At 40.4% G+C, this 15,002-nt stretch overlaps 1 protein-coding gene across 3 annotated transcripts; it reads right to left on the bottom strand.

Moving 5' to 3' along the window:
• Window positions 1-494: 494 nt before the first annotated feature.
• fgfr4 (fibroblast growth factor receptor 4) lies at window positions 495-14,292 on the bottom strand. 3 transcript variants are annotated; one of them, XM_067375092.1, is made up of 20 exons: window positions 14,204-14,292; window positions 9,820-10,001; window positions 7,964-8,145; window positions 7,738-7,876; window positions 7,259-7,522; window positions 7,065-7,154; window positions 6,813-6,979; window positions 6,573-6,696; window positions 5,668-5,858; window positions 5,420-5,558; window positions 5,132-5,325; window positions 4,882-5,027; window positions 4,673-4,794; window positions 4,477-4,587; window positions 4,201-4,391; window positions 3,429-3,551; window positions 3,042-3,112; window positions 2,649-2,786; window positions 2,286-2,391; window positions 495-2,196 (listed from the first exon to the last, which is right to left on the bottom strand). In XM_067375092.1, the coding sequence occupies exons 2-20, from the start codon at window positions 9,908-9,910 to the stop codon at window positions 2,020-2,022; spliced, it is 2,766 nt and encodes a 921-aa protein (XP_067231193.1). In that variant the 5' UTR covers window positions 9,911-10,001; window positions 14,204-14,292; the 3' UTR covers window positions 495-2,019. The 3 variants fall into 3 exon arrangements, with proteins under 3 accessions (XP_067231193.1, XP_067231192.1, XP_067231194.1); XM_067375091.1 differs by lacking the exon at window positions 14,204-14,292 and adding an exon at window positions 10,915-11,585; XM_067375093.1 differs by lacking the exon at window positions 14,204-14,292 and adding an exon at window positions 10,915-11,585 and having other exon boundaries at window positions 7,259-7,519.
• Between the last annotated feature and the right edge of the window lie 710 nt (window positions 14,293-15,002).

Raw genomic sequence — 15,002 nt, 5'->3', positions numbered from 1 at the left:
GCCGAGATTGTCTCCATGGAGAGACAGACACATGTGGACTGTAGTGATAGTTGTCCCAATAATTATCCCATCTCATAATGGTTTGTTACACATGAAAGATAAGTAAGTGATGCAGTAGACATGCGTCTAGACATTTAGATGGTGACATTGAGGTGTGATCAGAAAATCAATATGCATGATTGAAGCAGATGAAATGCAAACAAAGAATTGTGGGTAGCGTGTGAAAAGAATGCATTGATCTGATGTTTATACAACAAATACTGGCCTCGTTAAATAAAAAATAAATGTTTGGTCAGAAATTCAAATCCAACTCCCACACTAAACCTACCCATCACAAAACCAGTGGCTAAAAACCTAGTTCAAGATTGTAATGTTCTCTCAGAAATTCAAACATCCTCTGCTCACATATTCACAGAAACAAGACACAAAAATGGCTAAGTATTTTAAATTATACTTTATTTAATATAAAACAAACAATAAACAAATAAATTAAATATTTCTAAAATAATTCTTTTGAGGGGAATTTATAATAACATTGATTGTTACAATGGGGAATACACAAATGGAATGTCATGTGGTTTATAATTCTTTGTAAAAAAAATTTGTACACAAAGAATGTGCTCTTACAGTTATAGAGGTGTTATGGACTATTTAACAGTTTGTTTCTCATTTAAAGGTCAAACACCACTGTAGCTGCCTGAAAAGAAGATTTTGAGCTCTGACGATAAATCGAAATTGAACAGTTTTGCTCTCATTGTAGAAATCAACCACCAATTGTCCCAGAATGTGCCCAAAGGGGACCGTAGGAGCGTCCCTGGCTGAGAATGTAAAGTACTGGATAAATTAACTTGAGAAAAGCCATTGGTTTCTTATCAGCTTGTGGGATGAGGCTTTGCATTCCCTGAAGGACATTGCTGAGGTTGTTTAGAAAGGCCAGCATTAGCATTTGTATATTAAAAGATAGTGCAGGATAAAGATGGGCAGCTGTAGCAATTAGCATAATAAGGGGCTTTCTCATTTGCACACAGGCCTTAGACAGCCCCCCAATCACCCTAGCCAGCAGTCACACACATTACAGCTGCATGAGACCATTGTCCACCTCGGGCCTATGCCTGGAACCCACAAACAAATCGGGGTGGTTAAAAGGTTACAGCCAAACAATGGAGGATTCACCATTTGAAATCAATCAATATCAAGGCATTTCACATTCATTCGAGTCCTTTTCTTCCGTACAGTACTGACAATGGAAGCATTGCTGGTCCCCGCAATGTCTTAGTTTGAATGGGGTGAATGGTCGGGGAGAAGACCACGACAAACCATGCTTACCAAACGGTGAGGCATGAAATGAACAGAACAACAGGAAGTTGAGTGCTCAGAGGTTTAGCCTTGACAGTGTACAATGGTATGAGCAGCGAACAATAGCTATTGTAAATGTGTTGATGAAATGATGAATTGTTCAGGGATAGCTTCAGAACAGATTTACATAATTTCTTCACCTACGTAACACCTTCACTTTATATCATTTAGAATAATTTATAAAATGTAATTGTCTTCTGTAATGATATGTACATAAAATATTTTAAGATATTCACAGGAAATCAAAAAATCAGGCACTTTGCTGCCACTACAACATGCAAGATCCTGAGATTTAAGTTTTTTAAATAAAAATGTAGAATAATTTTATATAGAGAGAGATTTATATTTATTAACGCTATTTGCTTTTATATCAAAATAAATGTTCTCTTTTTTAAAAAAAATCTGTTTTGAAAACGCTCCTGTATGCTGCTCCAATGTAGCTTTCTACATCTAGCAGCACCCATTCAATTAAAACTTTAAAACAAAAGCTCATGACCAGTCCTCTAGTAGAAATTTGATGATATGAGAGTGAAATGATTCATCACCATGTTTCATAGTGCCAAGCATCGTTATAATGTTCTTAGGCATAGCAACAAAGGCGAAAATCCTTGTACCGCTTTTCATAGCAACATCTGATGTCCACAAGCCTTCAGCCAAAAAGGACTATCGCATTGTTGTCTTGAGGTCCATCCTAGAGCGCACATCATGGTAGCCAAGGAGGCATGGGACAGTTGACATAGCATCATGGGTAAACACTGAATCATTGTCTGAAGAGCAAGAGCTGGAGGTGTCCTCACAAGATGGGGAGTACTGTTCGAAAGGGGTGGAAAGGTCCAGGTACTGAAAATGTAAAAATACAAATCGTTTAGAGGTTTGGATACAAAACAACAACTTGTGGGACTCAAACTGCTGTTAAAATAGGTGTTTACCTCATCTGAAATGGACACCAGCACCCTATCAAGCTCTTCCACAAGCTGTTTGAATGTTGGTCTTTGTGTTGGTACTGCATGCCAGCACTCTCTCATCTTCATGTAGCTATAAAAGCAATTTGAATATAAGTAAATCACCTTGAAGACTGAAATGAATCATGTTTTTGAGTGAACAGATTGATGCTTACATTTACATTTACATTTACATTTATGCATTTGGCAGACGCTTTTATCCAAAGCGACTTACATTGCATTATACTATACATTTGTATCCGTGTATGTGCAATCCCTGGAATCGAACCCATGACCTTGGCATTGCTAGTGCCATGCTCTAACCACTGAGCTACAGGAAAGCATGCTTACAGTTCATGGGTGCAGTTGGAAGGTTTGTCCATTCGATGACCTTCCTTCAGCAGCTTAAAAAGCTCCTCTACCGGTATCCCAGGGTACGGTGATCCCCCCAGTGTGAAAATCTCCCACATCAAAACTCCAAAAGACCAACTGTGGAAGCAAGAGTCCAGAAATGTCAGTGCACCATGTAGGATAATCAGCTTGAGCCGTGCTAATTCAATCCTCTTGTTAAGAACATTTTTAGTCATTAGGACATATATTTTAGTCATTAAAAACATCCACCATCAAATCAGGATTAAACTATGCTGGTGCATTCTGGCTAATTTGAACAGACCGACATTCCAGCCAGGGGGATCCCTGCTCAGCTGATTCTTTGGCATAGCTGTAATGATTAGCCAGACTTACACATCGCTCTGGTGTGTGTAGACTCTGTCAAACAAGGCTTCTGGTGCCATCCATTTCACTGGCAGACGTCCCTGAAATTGGAAACAACAGGGCTGTGAGTGGGACAGTTAGCTGCCACACAGGCCGAGCCAAAGCACTCCATTTTTGATCCACAAAAATATCACTGCCCACTCTTTTGCTAATCCCGCCCCCCCTTTCCCCAATTATCTTCTATTAAGCTGCCTGCCAATCAGTATGGACACATTACACATCTGTCTTTCAAAGCATTAAGGCATCAAACAGTCACAAACAGGGCCATGCAGCCCTGCTTACAAATGGGATGTCTTCAAAAGAGCAAAAAACAGCTATATACAGATGTAAGCAAGTCTTGAATTAATTTTTACTTACATTGGTGGTTTTTTTGTAGTAATCGATCTGATGCACTCCTCTTGCCAAACCAAAATCTGCGATTTTCATCACGTTGTCCTCTGTCACAAGAACATTCCTTGCTGCTAAATCTCTGTGAATACACTGAAAAGAGATTTCTATTTAGCTAAAATGACACAAACAATGTTTCGCAGACTCTTTTCCGCTTCTGGTAAGTAGATAAACATGTTCACAGTGAGGCTAGAGTTTTGTTCCCACAAACCAGATGAAACAGAAATTACAAACTACTTTCTATATGTGGTCTGCTGTCTAAATCAACATATAGCAAGCAACATTTGCAAAAGTTTAAACAAGCCTAACTTTAAATAGACTTGGACTTCACAGAAAAACAACACAGAGCTAGTTTCTGATGTAAATGCATGTCATTAAGTTTATTTTGGTTTTCATTTTAAATAGAAGTGGTATTTGAGGATTGAAAAAGAGGACGAAAAAGGCCCCTGGTTTGTGGCCCTTAATGGAGGGGTTTCAGACGACTGCATTCTTAGCAGGCCACAAAAAGCTAGTAATACGATCCAGTGCACAGGCGGGTCCGAGCGCCTGCTTGCTAACAGATTTATGGCAGTGCTAAAAAGGACAAAGCCCACAGAGACAGGATGGACACAGCGGTAAACACGACACACCACCACTCCACTAAGGAATGCTTGGCATCACGTGTCAGACAAAGGGATGTGTTGATAAGACGCAGGGGGGCTGGTTTCAAACCGAAGCTAATTGAGTCTTGCAAGCAACTTACTCTTTTGGAGGCCAGGTACTCCATGCCTCTTGCTACTTGGTAGGCACAGGAAACTAGGTCTTTGAAGGTGAGCTGTTCCTCAGGAACCTTGGTCACATCGAAGGTGTAGTCCATGCCTGGAGGTCGACGTGCTCGGAGGTATTCCCGTAGGCTGCCCTTAGAAGCATATTCAACCAGCACGTAGAGTGGACCTGGTCCAGTAATATAAATTGAAATTAAGTCAAATGTCCAAAGTGAACTTAGTACAAGTGTGAGATGTCACTGTGTTTAACTTACCATCCTGTGTGCAAACACCAAGAAGATTTATGATGTTCTTGTGCTTGTCCATCACCTTCATTAGCTCCATCTCAGAGATGAGGTCTGCCAGGTCTTTGTCAGTTGCATCATCTAAAAAAAGACAGAAAAATCCTTCTTAGTCTGAAATTCAGAAATGCTCAACACTTGACTACGATACCTGTAAGTACAAACTTACCTTTTAGCATTTTAACAGCTACCGTTGCCACTTGATCTTGATTTTCTTTGTTTATCCCATAAGCCTCAGCTCTCACCACTTGACCAAAACAGCCCTCTCCAAGTGGTTTCCCTAAAGTCAAACTAGCACAAGAGAATTCATATAAACAGTCAGTTCACCATCATATAAAAGGAAACATCTTTTACATAACGGTTGCTAGTACTACTTACTTCTCTCTCGGAAACTCCCAGTCAGGGTCATAAGGCAGTTCAAACTCCATAACTCCAGCCAGCATTGGGGAACAACTGGAGGAAAGACGAGCCACCCTCATCAGTGACGCACTTGATTTTCCAGAAGAATTGGACTCCACAGAATACTGTAATAGGGTCCAAAACATACAGGATTAGAAACCAGAATGCTCTGCTGAATTCCATGTTCTTGGGGAATTATCATGAGGTTTGTTCAGAAGTGTCATCTTACTTGTCTGCGTAGTGGAAATTTGGAGAGTTTCTGCACTGGGAGCGTATCAAAAGGCTCTCGACTGGGATGAACCTGCATGCGGCAGAGGACCACGATAACTATGGCCATCACCAGTGCCAGGAAGCCAGATGCATAGATGATGATGTCAGTGTACTTGGCCTCCATAAGGTCCATCTCCTTGGCCACGTCCTCCTCTGTGGAATTGATACGTTTTCATTACTTGTACCTCTGAGTCACGAGCATTTTTTATGATTTGTGTCATCAATGTGTCTATACAAATAACTCTACCTGATAAGACTGTAAGCCAAGCAGACTGATGAGAGAATCCAATGGAGTTTCCCGCCAAGCAGGTGTACTCCCCAGCATCCTCCATTGTAATATTGGTAAGATATAAGACTTCAACTTCAGACATGTTCAAGCTTCCTGTCTGAGAAGGTGGAATAAACAATCAACATTTTAATGCTCATTCATTCCATATACTGATCCGGTAATGTGATTTACCTCGAGAAAAGTGTAATGAACGACTCGCTAAATACCTTCACGATCTTCACATAAGGAATGCCATCAGGCCCATAACGGCTTCCATTCATCTCTATGTGCTTTAGCCACTGGATGTGAGGCTGGGCATCACTGTAGACTTTACACAGAAACTGAGCATCTCCACCCACTACAGCTGTAGTGTTTTTGGGTAGACCAGCTTGAAGGATGGGCCTGTGTGGAGAGCGTTCTGAAAGAAAAAATTAGAAGGTTCAGTACTTTGATACTATATTCAAAAGATATTTAGTTCTATCAAAATTCTCAACATCTAAATGAAATGTTACCAAAGAAAGATTACATTCAAGAGCAGAAAGATAGTCTAAGGCACAGGGATAGACAAGCGGCACTTCCAAAGCTGATCAACGCTCATTAATTAGTTCCATTAAGGGATTTTTAGAACCAGCCCCATGTATGGGGTTGCTTTGATGTCGATGGGCTCTTTATTCCCTGTTCTTCCCCCCCTTGTCTGCTAGGACACAGCAGTTGACCCCACGCCGGACTCTTAACAAACAGGTCTGTCACAGGTCAGGTAGAAAATTGGTCTGGACGCCTCAACCCACAGCGCTTCCAGGCACGTACCATACAGACTGATGCCAACCCCCAACCCGCATTCCCCTGGTGTGATGATATTTATTGCCCTCTTCCAGTGTAGTTCTTAAATATCTGTATAGACATGTATAGCCTCGGGTGAACTCCAGTGCCTGTGGTGAAGCAGTGTGCCCTGTGGCTCTCTCTGAGGTGCATTTGGTGCCTGTCTTGCTATGTGACGCCACTGAGCTGCTAGTACAGGATCTCACTGATTTGATGCTTATTGCCTCTGACACTTGCTAAGCATGGCAGACCTGCGATGGCTCCTCGTGGAGCCAGGCGGCTGTCTAGAGCAGGCAAGCAGAAGCCCTCTTACCCAACACGTCCAAGAGGTAGGTGTGAGCAATGGACCCATATTTGTTCTCCACCACACAACTGTAGTTCCCACGGTCTGAGGGAACCACACTCTCCATGACCAGGCTCCAGTGTTGATGTCGCAGCTATGAACACAAAATGGTAATGTGTAAGCATGACGCGGTTCTGATATTTATTGTGAGATTTTGAAAAGTTCAAGTCATTGCTATTTCTCCAACAAACAAAAATATCAATCTCTCACCTTGATGCCTCCGATCCGGTGCTCTCCTCTGAATTCTCTGCCATTCTTTAGCCAGCGAATGGTGGGAAGAGGGTTCCCTGTGGCAGGGCAGCGGAATTTGACAGTGTTTCCAGCTGGGACTGCATAGAGCTTCTTCTCCATCCTTTGAGTATGAGTCCAGTATGGTGCTAAAATGTAAAAACCAATGGTACATTTAAAGAAACTGAAATGCGAGTAAATGCAACTGAATTTGTAGATACAATGAACACTAACCTCTGGAGATGTAGACCTGGTCATTTTCGGTCTCAGGACCAGCGTCATCAATACCATTGTCCTCATCATCATCTCCTGATCCTATAGCATCTACGGGAGAATTAAGTGTTCAAGTTATTAGATGTGCATTCAAAAGAAAGGTTATTAATGAATACTACAAATCTTCTTAATGGAAACCAAGTGGCAGAACCTACCAGCCACTGTGATAGTGAAGTTGCGTAGAGACTCTTTGGTGCCACGCAGCATACACACATACACTCCTGAATCTTCATAGGTGGCATCTGCAATCTCCATGACTGCTGCCCTTATCTGGATACGAGCATTGTGTTGCACCCGTACACCACCCTTGAACCACTGGACAGCTCCAGGACGGTTTGTGTCACAACGGAGTTTTAGTACATCTCCAAGCTCTAGAAGTAGATGCTCTGATGTTTCCTCAGTTGGCTCCTCAGAAACTTCTTGGACAAAACATGAAAAACAAAGTTGCTAATAGCACCATCATCACACTAAACTGAAGCTGTGACCTTTTAACTGTGGTGGTAATTTTGTCCTACTAAATAGTCATAAGATTGTTTTCATGGCAATATAACGTGAATGGCTGACCTGTCAGAGAATGATGGCAGATCAGCCCTAAGGATGAGAAGGTTAAATGTTATCAGATGCTATGGCTTACCTGATAAGACCTCCAGCCAGGCAGAGCGCATAGTTTGACCAACTGAGTTTTCTGCCTTGCATACGTACTCTCCAGCATCTTCCACTGAGACATTCACTAAAGGAAGTATGTTGACTTTGGAGAGGTTCTCAAGAAGAGGCTGCGGGGGAAACAAATGTAACATTACTCCTTCTTTCTTGAAGACAGAAAATATGCATAATAGAGGATCTTTAAATCACTTTCTCACCGTAAGCGCTGTAAGAAGTGGTGATCCGTCAGGCCCCTGGCGATTGCTGTCCTTTTTGAACCACTGGAGACGTGTTGAGGCTGGCTGGTGGAGTTTACACACCAGCTTCACATGTCCTCCAACTAACACAGTAGCATTCTCAGGAAATCCAGGAATAAGAATTGGTCGAGAAACTCGGATATCTGGCGGAACGGAGAAAATGAGGTTTGAACTACTCCTGTAATTAGTCTGTAGAATGTACCACATTTAATAAACACATCTAATTAACATAACTTCTCGCTAATTGCTAACTAGAGCCTTTCTCACAGAGATCACCACTGTTTTGGAGCAAATCAGGCAAACAAAGCCACAAACAAAAGACAGAACAGAAACACAATTCTCAGCTAAGAATGACCTAACTTTGACTTCACAGCAGTGTTCCTTGTGGCCTGGAGGTGAATGTGATTTTGAGCATTTGAGTGAAGAACGCCCCCTAACCAAGCAATGTCACCTCCAGCACTGAAGCATAACATTCTTCCAGCAATACACTAATGAACTTCACTGAATAAAACTAGGGCCTGGCCGGTATCTGACCCTGAAGAGGGTGTGAATGGTCAGCAGGAAAATAAAGGACAAGCTAAACAAAACACACAAACACATGCAGCCTCTAAAAATAGGCTGAATGGCTCAACTGGCAAACTTTACATGAAAAATATGCCTCATTTTGTAGGGGCATGCAGTCTACATTTTATCACAGCATTTAGTATTTATCATAGGGTTGATCATAAGAGGGTAATTTGCAGTCCTGAAGTATCACACTACTAATGGACTAATGGAAAACTACTTTTTTCTTTTTGAAACTTTTACATTTTATAAAGGTCTTGTGCATACTTTTATTATAACCACTCGAATCCACAAAAGCTGTAGACAAATCAAATTAATATTACTATAAAATGCTTGTATTTGTAGTTCCTCTTCAACAAGTTCATTTCTGCCTCTTCTTTTTATTTTAGCTCTGCATTTCTCACTTGCCTGGTGGCTTGGCCCATTAAAGTCTTACAGTTGTCAAATGACTTTAATTTCTCCTGGCAGCAACTTAGTGGGGCATTGTTGGGCTGCACCACAGGGTTTTTCAACCTTTATCACCTTCCTAGCACTGTATGTAGCTCACAAGTGTTCAGAGAAAGATGCTTTTAACGAACACTTTGCCCCAGCATTCACAAGGGTCTATTTTTCCCCTTAATTCTCTAGAACTCAGAATGGTGCAATCAGGCTGAGCATATCAACAACAACCAAACATAAAATGGCATATGAAGCTTTTGGGTAATCCTGTGATTTAAAAAAAATTGTTGTAATCTGATTTGTATACATTAGGCTTTTTTTACACACACAAAAACAAATCTGGGAGCCAGGTCTGTGTAAGTCTTAATAGCTCTTGGAGATATTAGGATACCTCCCTGGCAGGTACAAAATCAAGACAACCCAGTGTTTGTACAATTAAATAGGAGACCCATCTTGTACGCCACCCCCCAAAACAGCATCCCACAAGCCCCTGTTACTGGCACTGGGCCAGACAGATTTACACTTCCGAGCCTCGGGGCTTTGGAAGGATCAGGTAGCACTGTTTATGGCTCAAGAAAATACTGGGATTCTTTTACTCTCTAAACGATTACATCCTCTCCAACTTCCCCTTGACTTAAATTCTTCACAGTCAGCTCGGCTCCATTTATCATACCCTGAATATTCATCAGATAGCCTATTCAAACCATTTTAAGTAAAATTCAAAATGTTAAGTACTATTGACAAATTTGTATTTTATACTTAAAAAAGTTGGATTTGGGTGATTTTAAATGAAAAAATTTAATTTGAATCCATACCTTTTGCCCGGACTTCCCCAGATGTTATGCTTCTTGAAAACACCAGTTCCGTGAAGCAGATGGTAATGAAAACCTTAAAGATGCTCAACATCTTGCTGAGGTAATGTTTGTGTGTGTGGAAGACTGCTGGTCAGCTTCAAATGCTTACTCCAGGCATTGGCAACCTCAGTGCAGTCACAAACCTGAGAGAAAAACAGAACTGATTTACAATTCACACTATTGTGAAAGATGAACCTTTAAAATGACATAAATGCATAATTCATTGCACATCCCAACCCTGCACAAAACCACATTTGAAAATGAATGTCCTATTGTACACCTACATCATTGTTGGACATTGTCTACCTCCCTCTTGTACATGAATAACCCTCAGGTACGAATGCGCAGCAGTTAAGGACAGTTGTTTATGAATAGAACCTGTACAACGTGCTTTTGATGGGTCGTTTCTATATAAACACACGAATTGGATCCGGAACATCTACGATTGCAACAACTAATTGTCCATAATCAGAAATTTTACAAAGATATTTTTAGACAAAAATCAATCATATACATTTAAGATTTTTCCACTTATTTACTTACTCCAAATGTGCTTCTAAAATACTTATTTTGCTCAGCATGAGAGGTAAATAAAAGCAAACGTCAAGCTCTCAGGGTACAAGGAGACACATGTGTTCTCAAAACATGCGAGAATTTCACACCGGAGTGAGAGTTTGGTTAAGTTAAATAAATCCATTTACAAGTGTGAAACCAGTTGGTAAAGTTAATGAAAGTAATTCTGATCGCAAATAAACTTAAACCGAACCAGAGACAAAATGGAATTATGAAATCTGGAATTTATTGTAATCAATAAAAGTGTGTATTTACGATTCAAAGCGAGCATTGCGTTTTTATACGATATTCGTCAACTAAACAGTTGGCTATTTAATTTACAATCTAATCAGCCTAGCCTATACGTCCATAGAAATTGGACTTCATTTTCAGTTTTTACCTGAAGCAACTAATTAAATAGTCTACCAATAGATATGACTATAAAAATTACATTCATGCAACTAATTTGACTCCAGTTTTACCATATGCAAATAATCATTTTACCTATTTTCGTGTGCCCTTTGCCCGGTCCGTATAGGTTCGATAAGGCACCAGTAGCCTAGTACTTAGTGCCCTTGGATCGTGGTGGCCCTCGAGATACTCATGTGTTTTTTTTCCTTACAGTTTCACAATTATTTATGCTTGGAAATCCAATAAGCAACTTTTGGGAAAGTCTGAGTTACGCTGGTAAATCCATTTAAAAAAAAAACCCAATAGGCTGATAGTGCAAGGGTAAGACTATTAATCTTCGGATTCAAAGTCCAGTGCTGCCTTCCTTTGATGAGCTTCTCCGCGTCTCGCGCTGTGCTCGTGAGCGCTCCCGACTCCAAAACCCGATATATATCCACAGAAATGAACACGCGGAGGATTCAGACCGTGTCTTTTTTTCTTAAAATGTAAAAATAAAAATAAATAAAAAACTCCAGCCTTAGATTGTGTGAACGAAAGCATCCAATACCAAACACATTGTAGCGTCCCTCTGTCTTATTTCACATGAATAATGTGATTTGCGCGCAGTGACAGTGTAGTGGGGTTTTGCTCTCTCTCTCGCTTGGGTTCCTGTAGAATGATTTGCTCCACACAGCTTAGGTGAGTTTAATACTAAAGAACTGAAGAGTCTCTATCTGGCAACTCTCTGCTTACACTCTGGGGCAGAGCAAGCGTCTAACTGGCAGTGGGAGACAACAGCACTCTGAGGGGAAGGTTCACAACAATGGACTAAAACCAGAGGGAGAGAGAGGGGGAAGGGGGGTGTTAAATCCCCCACCCACAAAAACAAATCCCCAAGAGGCAGACCCCAGCAATACAGACTATTTATATTAGATAGATAGATAGATAGATAGATAGATAGATAGATAGATAGATAGATAGATAGATAGATAGATAGATAGATAGATAGATAGATAGATAGATAGATAGATAGATAGATAGATAGATAGATAGATGCTTTCCATTCTTATTTCTTATTTTAATAATATTTTAAAACAACTATGTTCTTTTAAGAAATAATGACAATAATATATGCCAAACTATTATTCTTTCAAAAATCAAGTCAAGTCCGCCCCCCCCCCCCAAAAAAAAGACTTTTATGTTTGAAAACAAATTGAAAAAAATGTTCATCATAAAATAGATGAATTAAGAGCTTTTTTTGTAGGAATTTTAAATAACAGTTCGAATATGTGAAAAATAAACAATTAATAACCCCACACTGATGGTAGCCTAAATTGACTGACTAAATAACTCTAAATAATACCTAGATTTATTGCATTGTAAATAACCAGGAAAAACAAATTAGGCAATTCCTTTGAAAAGTTCACGAGCTCTGTATTCAACAACTGTAAATGACACCTTTCCTTAATTACATCATTGTGTTATCTTTCCCACTAATCCTTTTAGACGTGACGTCACAATGCACGCGTAATTGGTTTATTAGTCGGTGATGCCGGGAAGGTCTTTAAGAAATATATATTTTTTTTTTCTTCTTTTTTTTCTGGACCAGCTTATTTGCCACTGATCATACGTTTATTGAAAATAACACGTTATTATAATGGAAAGTAATCACTGATTCCTGTCCCCGTTGCCAAGCATCTTATAGCTCATTTTAAATGCCTACATGCGGTTAATGTGAAAACTTTAAAAGAATTGATCATGGCCAAGTTTTCGCGACCGTGCAGGTGTTATAATGAACTAAAGCCTGAGGCGGAGAGAGGCTTAAAGTGCTTACGAGACGGATCTGAGGGGAACACTAGGTTTGAAATGATCTCGTTTCTCCCATTCATCAGCGGTCTGTGGCATAACGAGCCCTGCGGTCAAGTCCAGAGGAGAAGCCCGCTCAGAGTCTAACACCTTTCATTACACACACACTCACACACACACACACACACACACACACACAGACACACACACATCCAGTGCACATTATTTTCACACGCATAACTGATAAAGATGATCAAACGCATTATGTTGATCAAAGGCTAAACATCACTGATGAATATATAAATAAATACACTTTCATACATTTAGTTCACTTTGAAACCGGTCCAACTATAGTATGATAGGCTATATAATTGTAATATGTCATTCTGGGACTATTGGCCTGTGAATTAGGAAAGGAAGTGCCAGACACACTGTATGCCAGAAAGAAGTGTGCTGCTCAGTGCCCAATGCCACCCTCCAGCTCTTTATATACAAGTGCACTGTGGCACGCTGGGCAGAGTGGCTGCCTTTCTGCCACTTGGATGAATAAAAGAGAGATTCTGCATATTGAAAAGCTTGCATTCTCCTCTGTCTTTTCTCCTATTCCTTCTATATCTCACTGTCCATCCCGCTCTTTCCCTCTGTCTGTTTATCTCTTACTTTTTCTAACTTGATCCTCAGGCCTCTCTTAAAAAAACGCTGACATTCCCCTGAACAATGGCAGATTTTCCCCCACCATCGTCCTCCGCTTGTGTCTCCAAGGCTAGGAATTAAAGCACTCTGGAGTAACAATCGGCCCCTCTCCCAAATCCCACTGCCTGGTCTTTGTTATAGCCTGCTGAATGTGAATGCCCCATTAAAGCCTATTATCTGGAGCTTCTCCGTTGCCCTGCAGATCCACTTCTAACCGTCCCCACAAAAGAACTCTCTCCTCAAAGCTTTGGCTGACCAGGGTAATCAGGTACACATATTATTTCATGATTATATCTAGTGTTTAGTACTTGAAAAATATAAAAAAGCAACTTGCCCACTTGTTGCACACAAAGCAGATTCTACATATTTTTTAGATTTGAACATCCAAATGTACAAAAAAAAAAAAAAAAAAAAGGAAAAATTGAACATGTAAAAGATGGCTATTTCTTGATAGATGGGTAACAAGCTCACAAACAAGTGGGCAGCATGCTGGGAAGAACACCAACGACCTCAGCCATTAATAATTTCACATCACTCTCAACTATGCAAGGAATCCTTGGCTTGAAAACACAACATCTTTACCACTCAATATTGAGTCCTTCCAGTGAAAATACTCTCAGTTCCAGTCGTATATAAGTATGTTGATAGCCAGAGGTGATGTTTATACATTATTCTAACTAGTTGTTTGGCCTAATGGGATGCAAGTGGGTCCAAAGTTCACTCATTTTACCAGTGTTTGGCAACACAGACGCAATTACAAGCAAGTGTTTGTGCAAGAGGCTGCCTTAATGTTACTGTATTACAGTTCAAACTGTAAAAGACAACCTCAGAATGCCATTACATCAGAGTATACACTAAAGCACATCCAGAATTTTTAAAAGTATGTTGGTATTTTACTACTCACGGTTTGATTTGAGCTTTAAACTGACTCTTGTCTTGATTGTCCCTGCATGTTAATGGCAATCCTGAAAGCAATAGTGCACTGCAGTGATGTATGATGACACTGATCATAAAACACATCAAAACAATCATGAAATGTGTTTATGGCACATGTTCAAGTTCAAGCAAAGTGGTAGCAGGAATGAAAATCAGAAGGTTTGTTGAGAGATACAGTACAACTTGTTATGTCACATGTAATCACTCAATCAGTGTTTCAGCACAGAAAGATATCAGTAAAACAGCTTTTAAAGGTGCTAAAGAGGATGTTTTGTTTTATACATTTTTGCAATATTACTTGAAACTGTCTTTACTAACTGATAAAAGACTATTTATTAGGTGCACTGAAAGAAATAATATTAATATACATCATCTGTGCATGAGGTAGGGCCTTAAAAACATCAGCCAATCATTTACATGATCATCGTGTAAACGATTGGCCCTCTGGCTTGTCAATCACTGCCATTACGTTCCTTGCGAAAGACATGCACGGATTGGCCCTCTGGCTTGTCAATCACTGCCATGACGTTCCTTGTGCGAGACGTACACGGCTGCGCGCTCCAGTAACTTTCCACACTGTACAGGTGCCGCATGCAATGTTTTTGTCAGGAGACAGGAGTGACAACTGCAGATTATGAGTTACCTGCGGTGAGTCCGACATAATGAAATCACTAACATGATACAGCGAATGCCGGTGGTAAACAAACACTCGTGTTCCAATACTCGTGCATGAGTTTTGGGAGGCGTTCCCTCAAAATGAGCTGTGA

Source organism: Chanodichthys erythropterus, chromosome 22, assembly GCF_024489055.1.
Source record: "Chanodichthys erythropterus isolate Z2021 chromosome 22, ASM2448905v1, whole genome shotgun sequence".
Classification (NCBI taxonomy): domain Eukaryota; kingdom Metazoa; phylum Chordata; class Actinopteri; order Cypriniformes; family Xenocyprididae; genus Chanodichthys; species Chanodichthys erythropterus.
The sequence above is the reverse complement of the archived record's forward strand: the minus strand, read 5'-3'. Positions and strand labels throughout refer to the sequence as shown.

Bases quoted from the DNA above. Each gene is read 5' to 3' on its own strand.
- fgfr4 (XM_067375092.1), bottom strand. From the start codon at position 9,910: ATGTTGAGCATCTTTAAGGTTTTCATTACCATCTGCTTCACGGAACTG. The intron at 2,392-2,648 runs GTAAGCATGCTT...TTGCTTTTATAG, and splicing joins TCCAACTGCACCCATGAACT to CTACATGAAGATGAGAGAGT. The intron at 2,197-2,285 runs GTAAACACCTAT...TTACATTTTCAG, and splicing joins TGGTGTCCATTTCAGATGAG to TACCTGGACCTTTCCACCCC.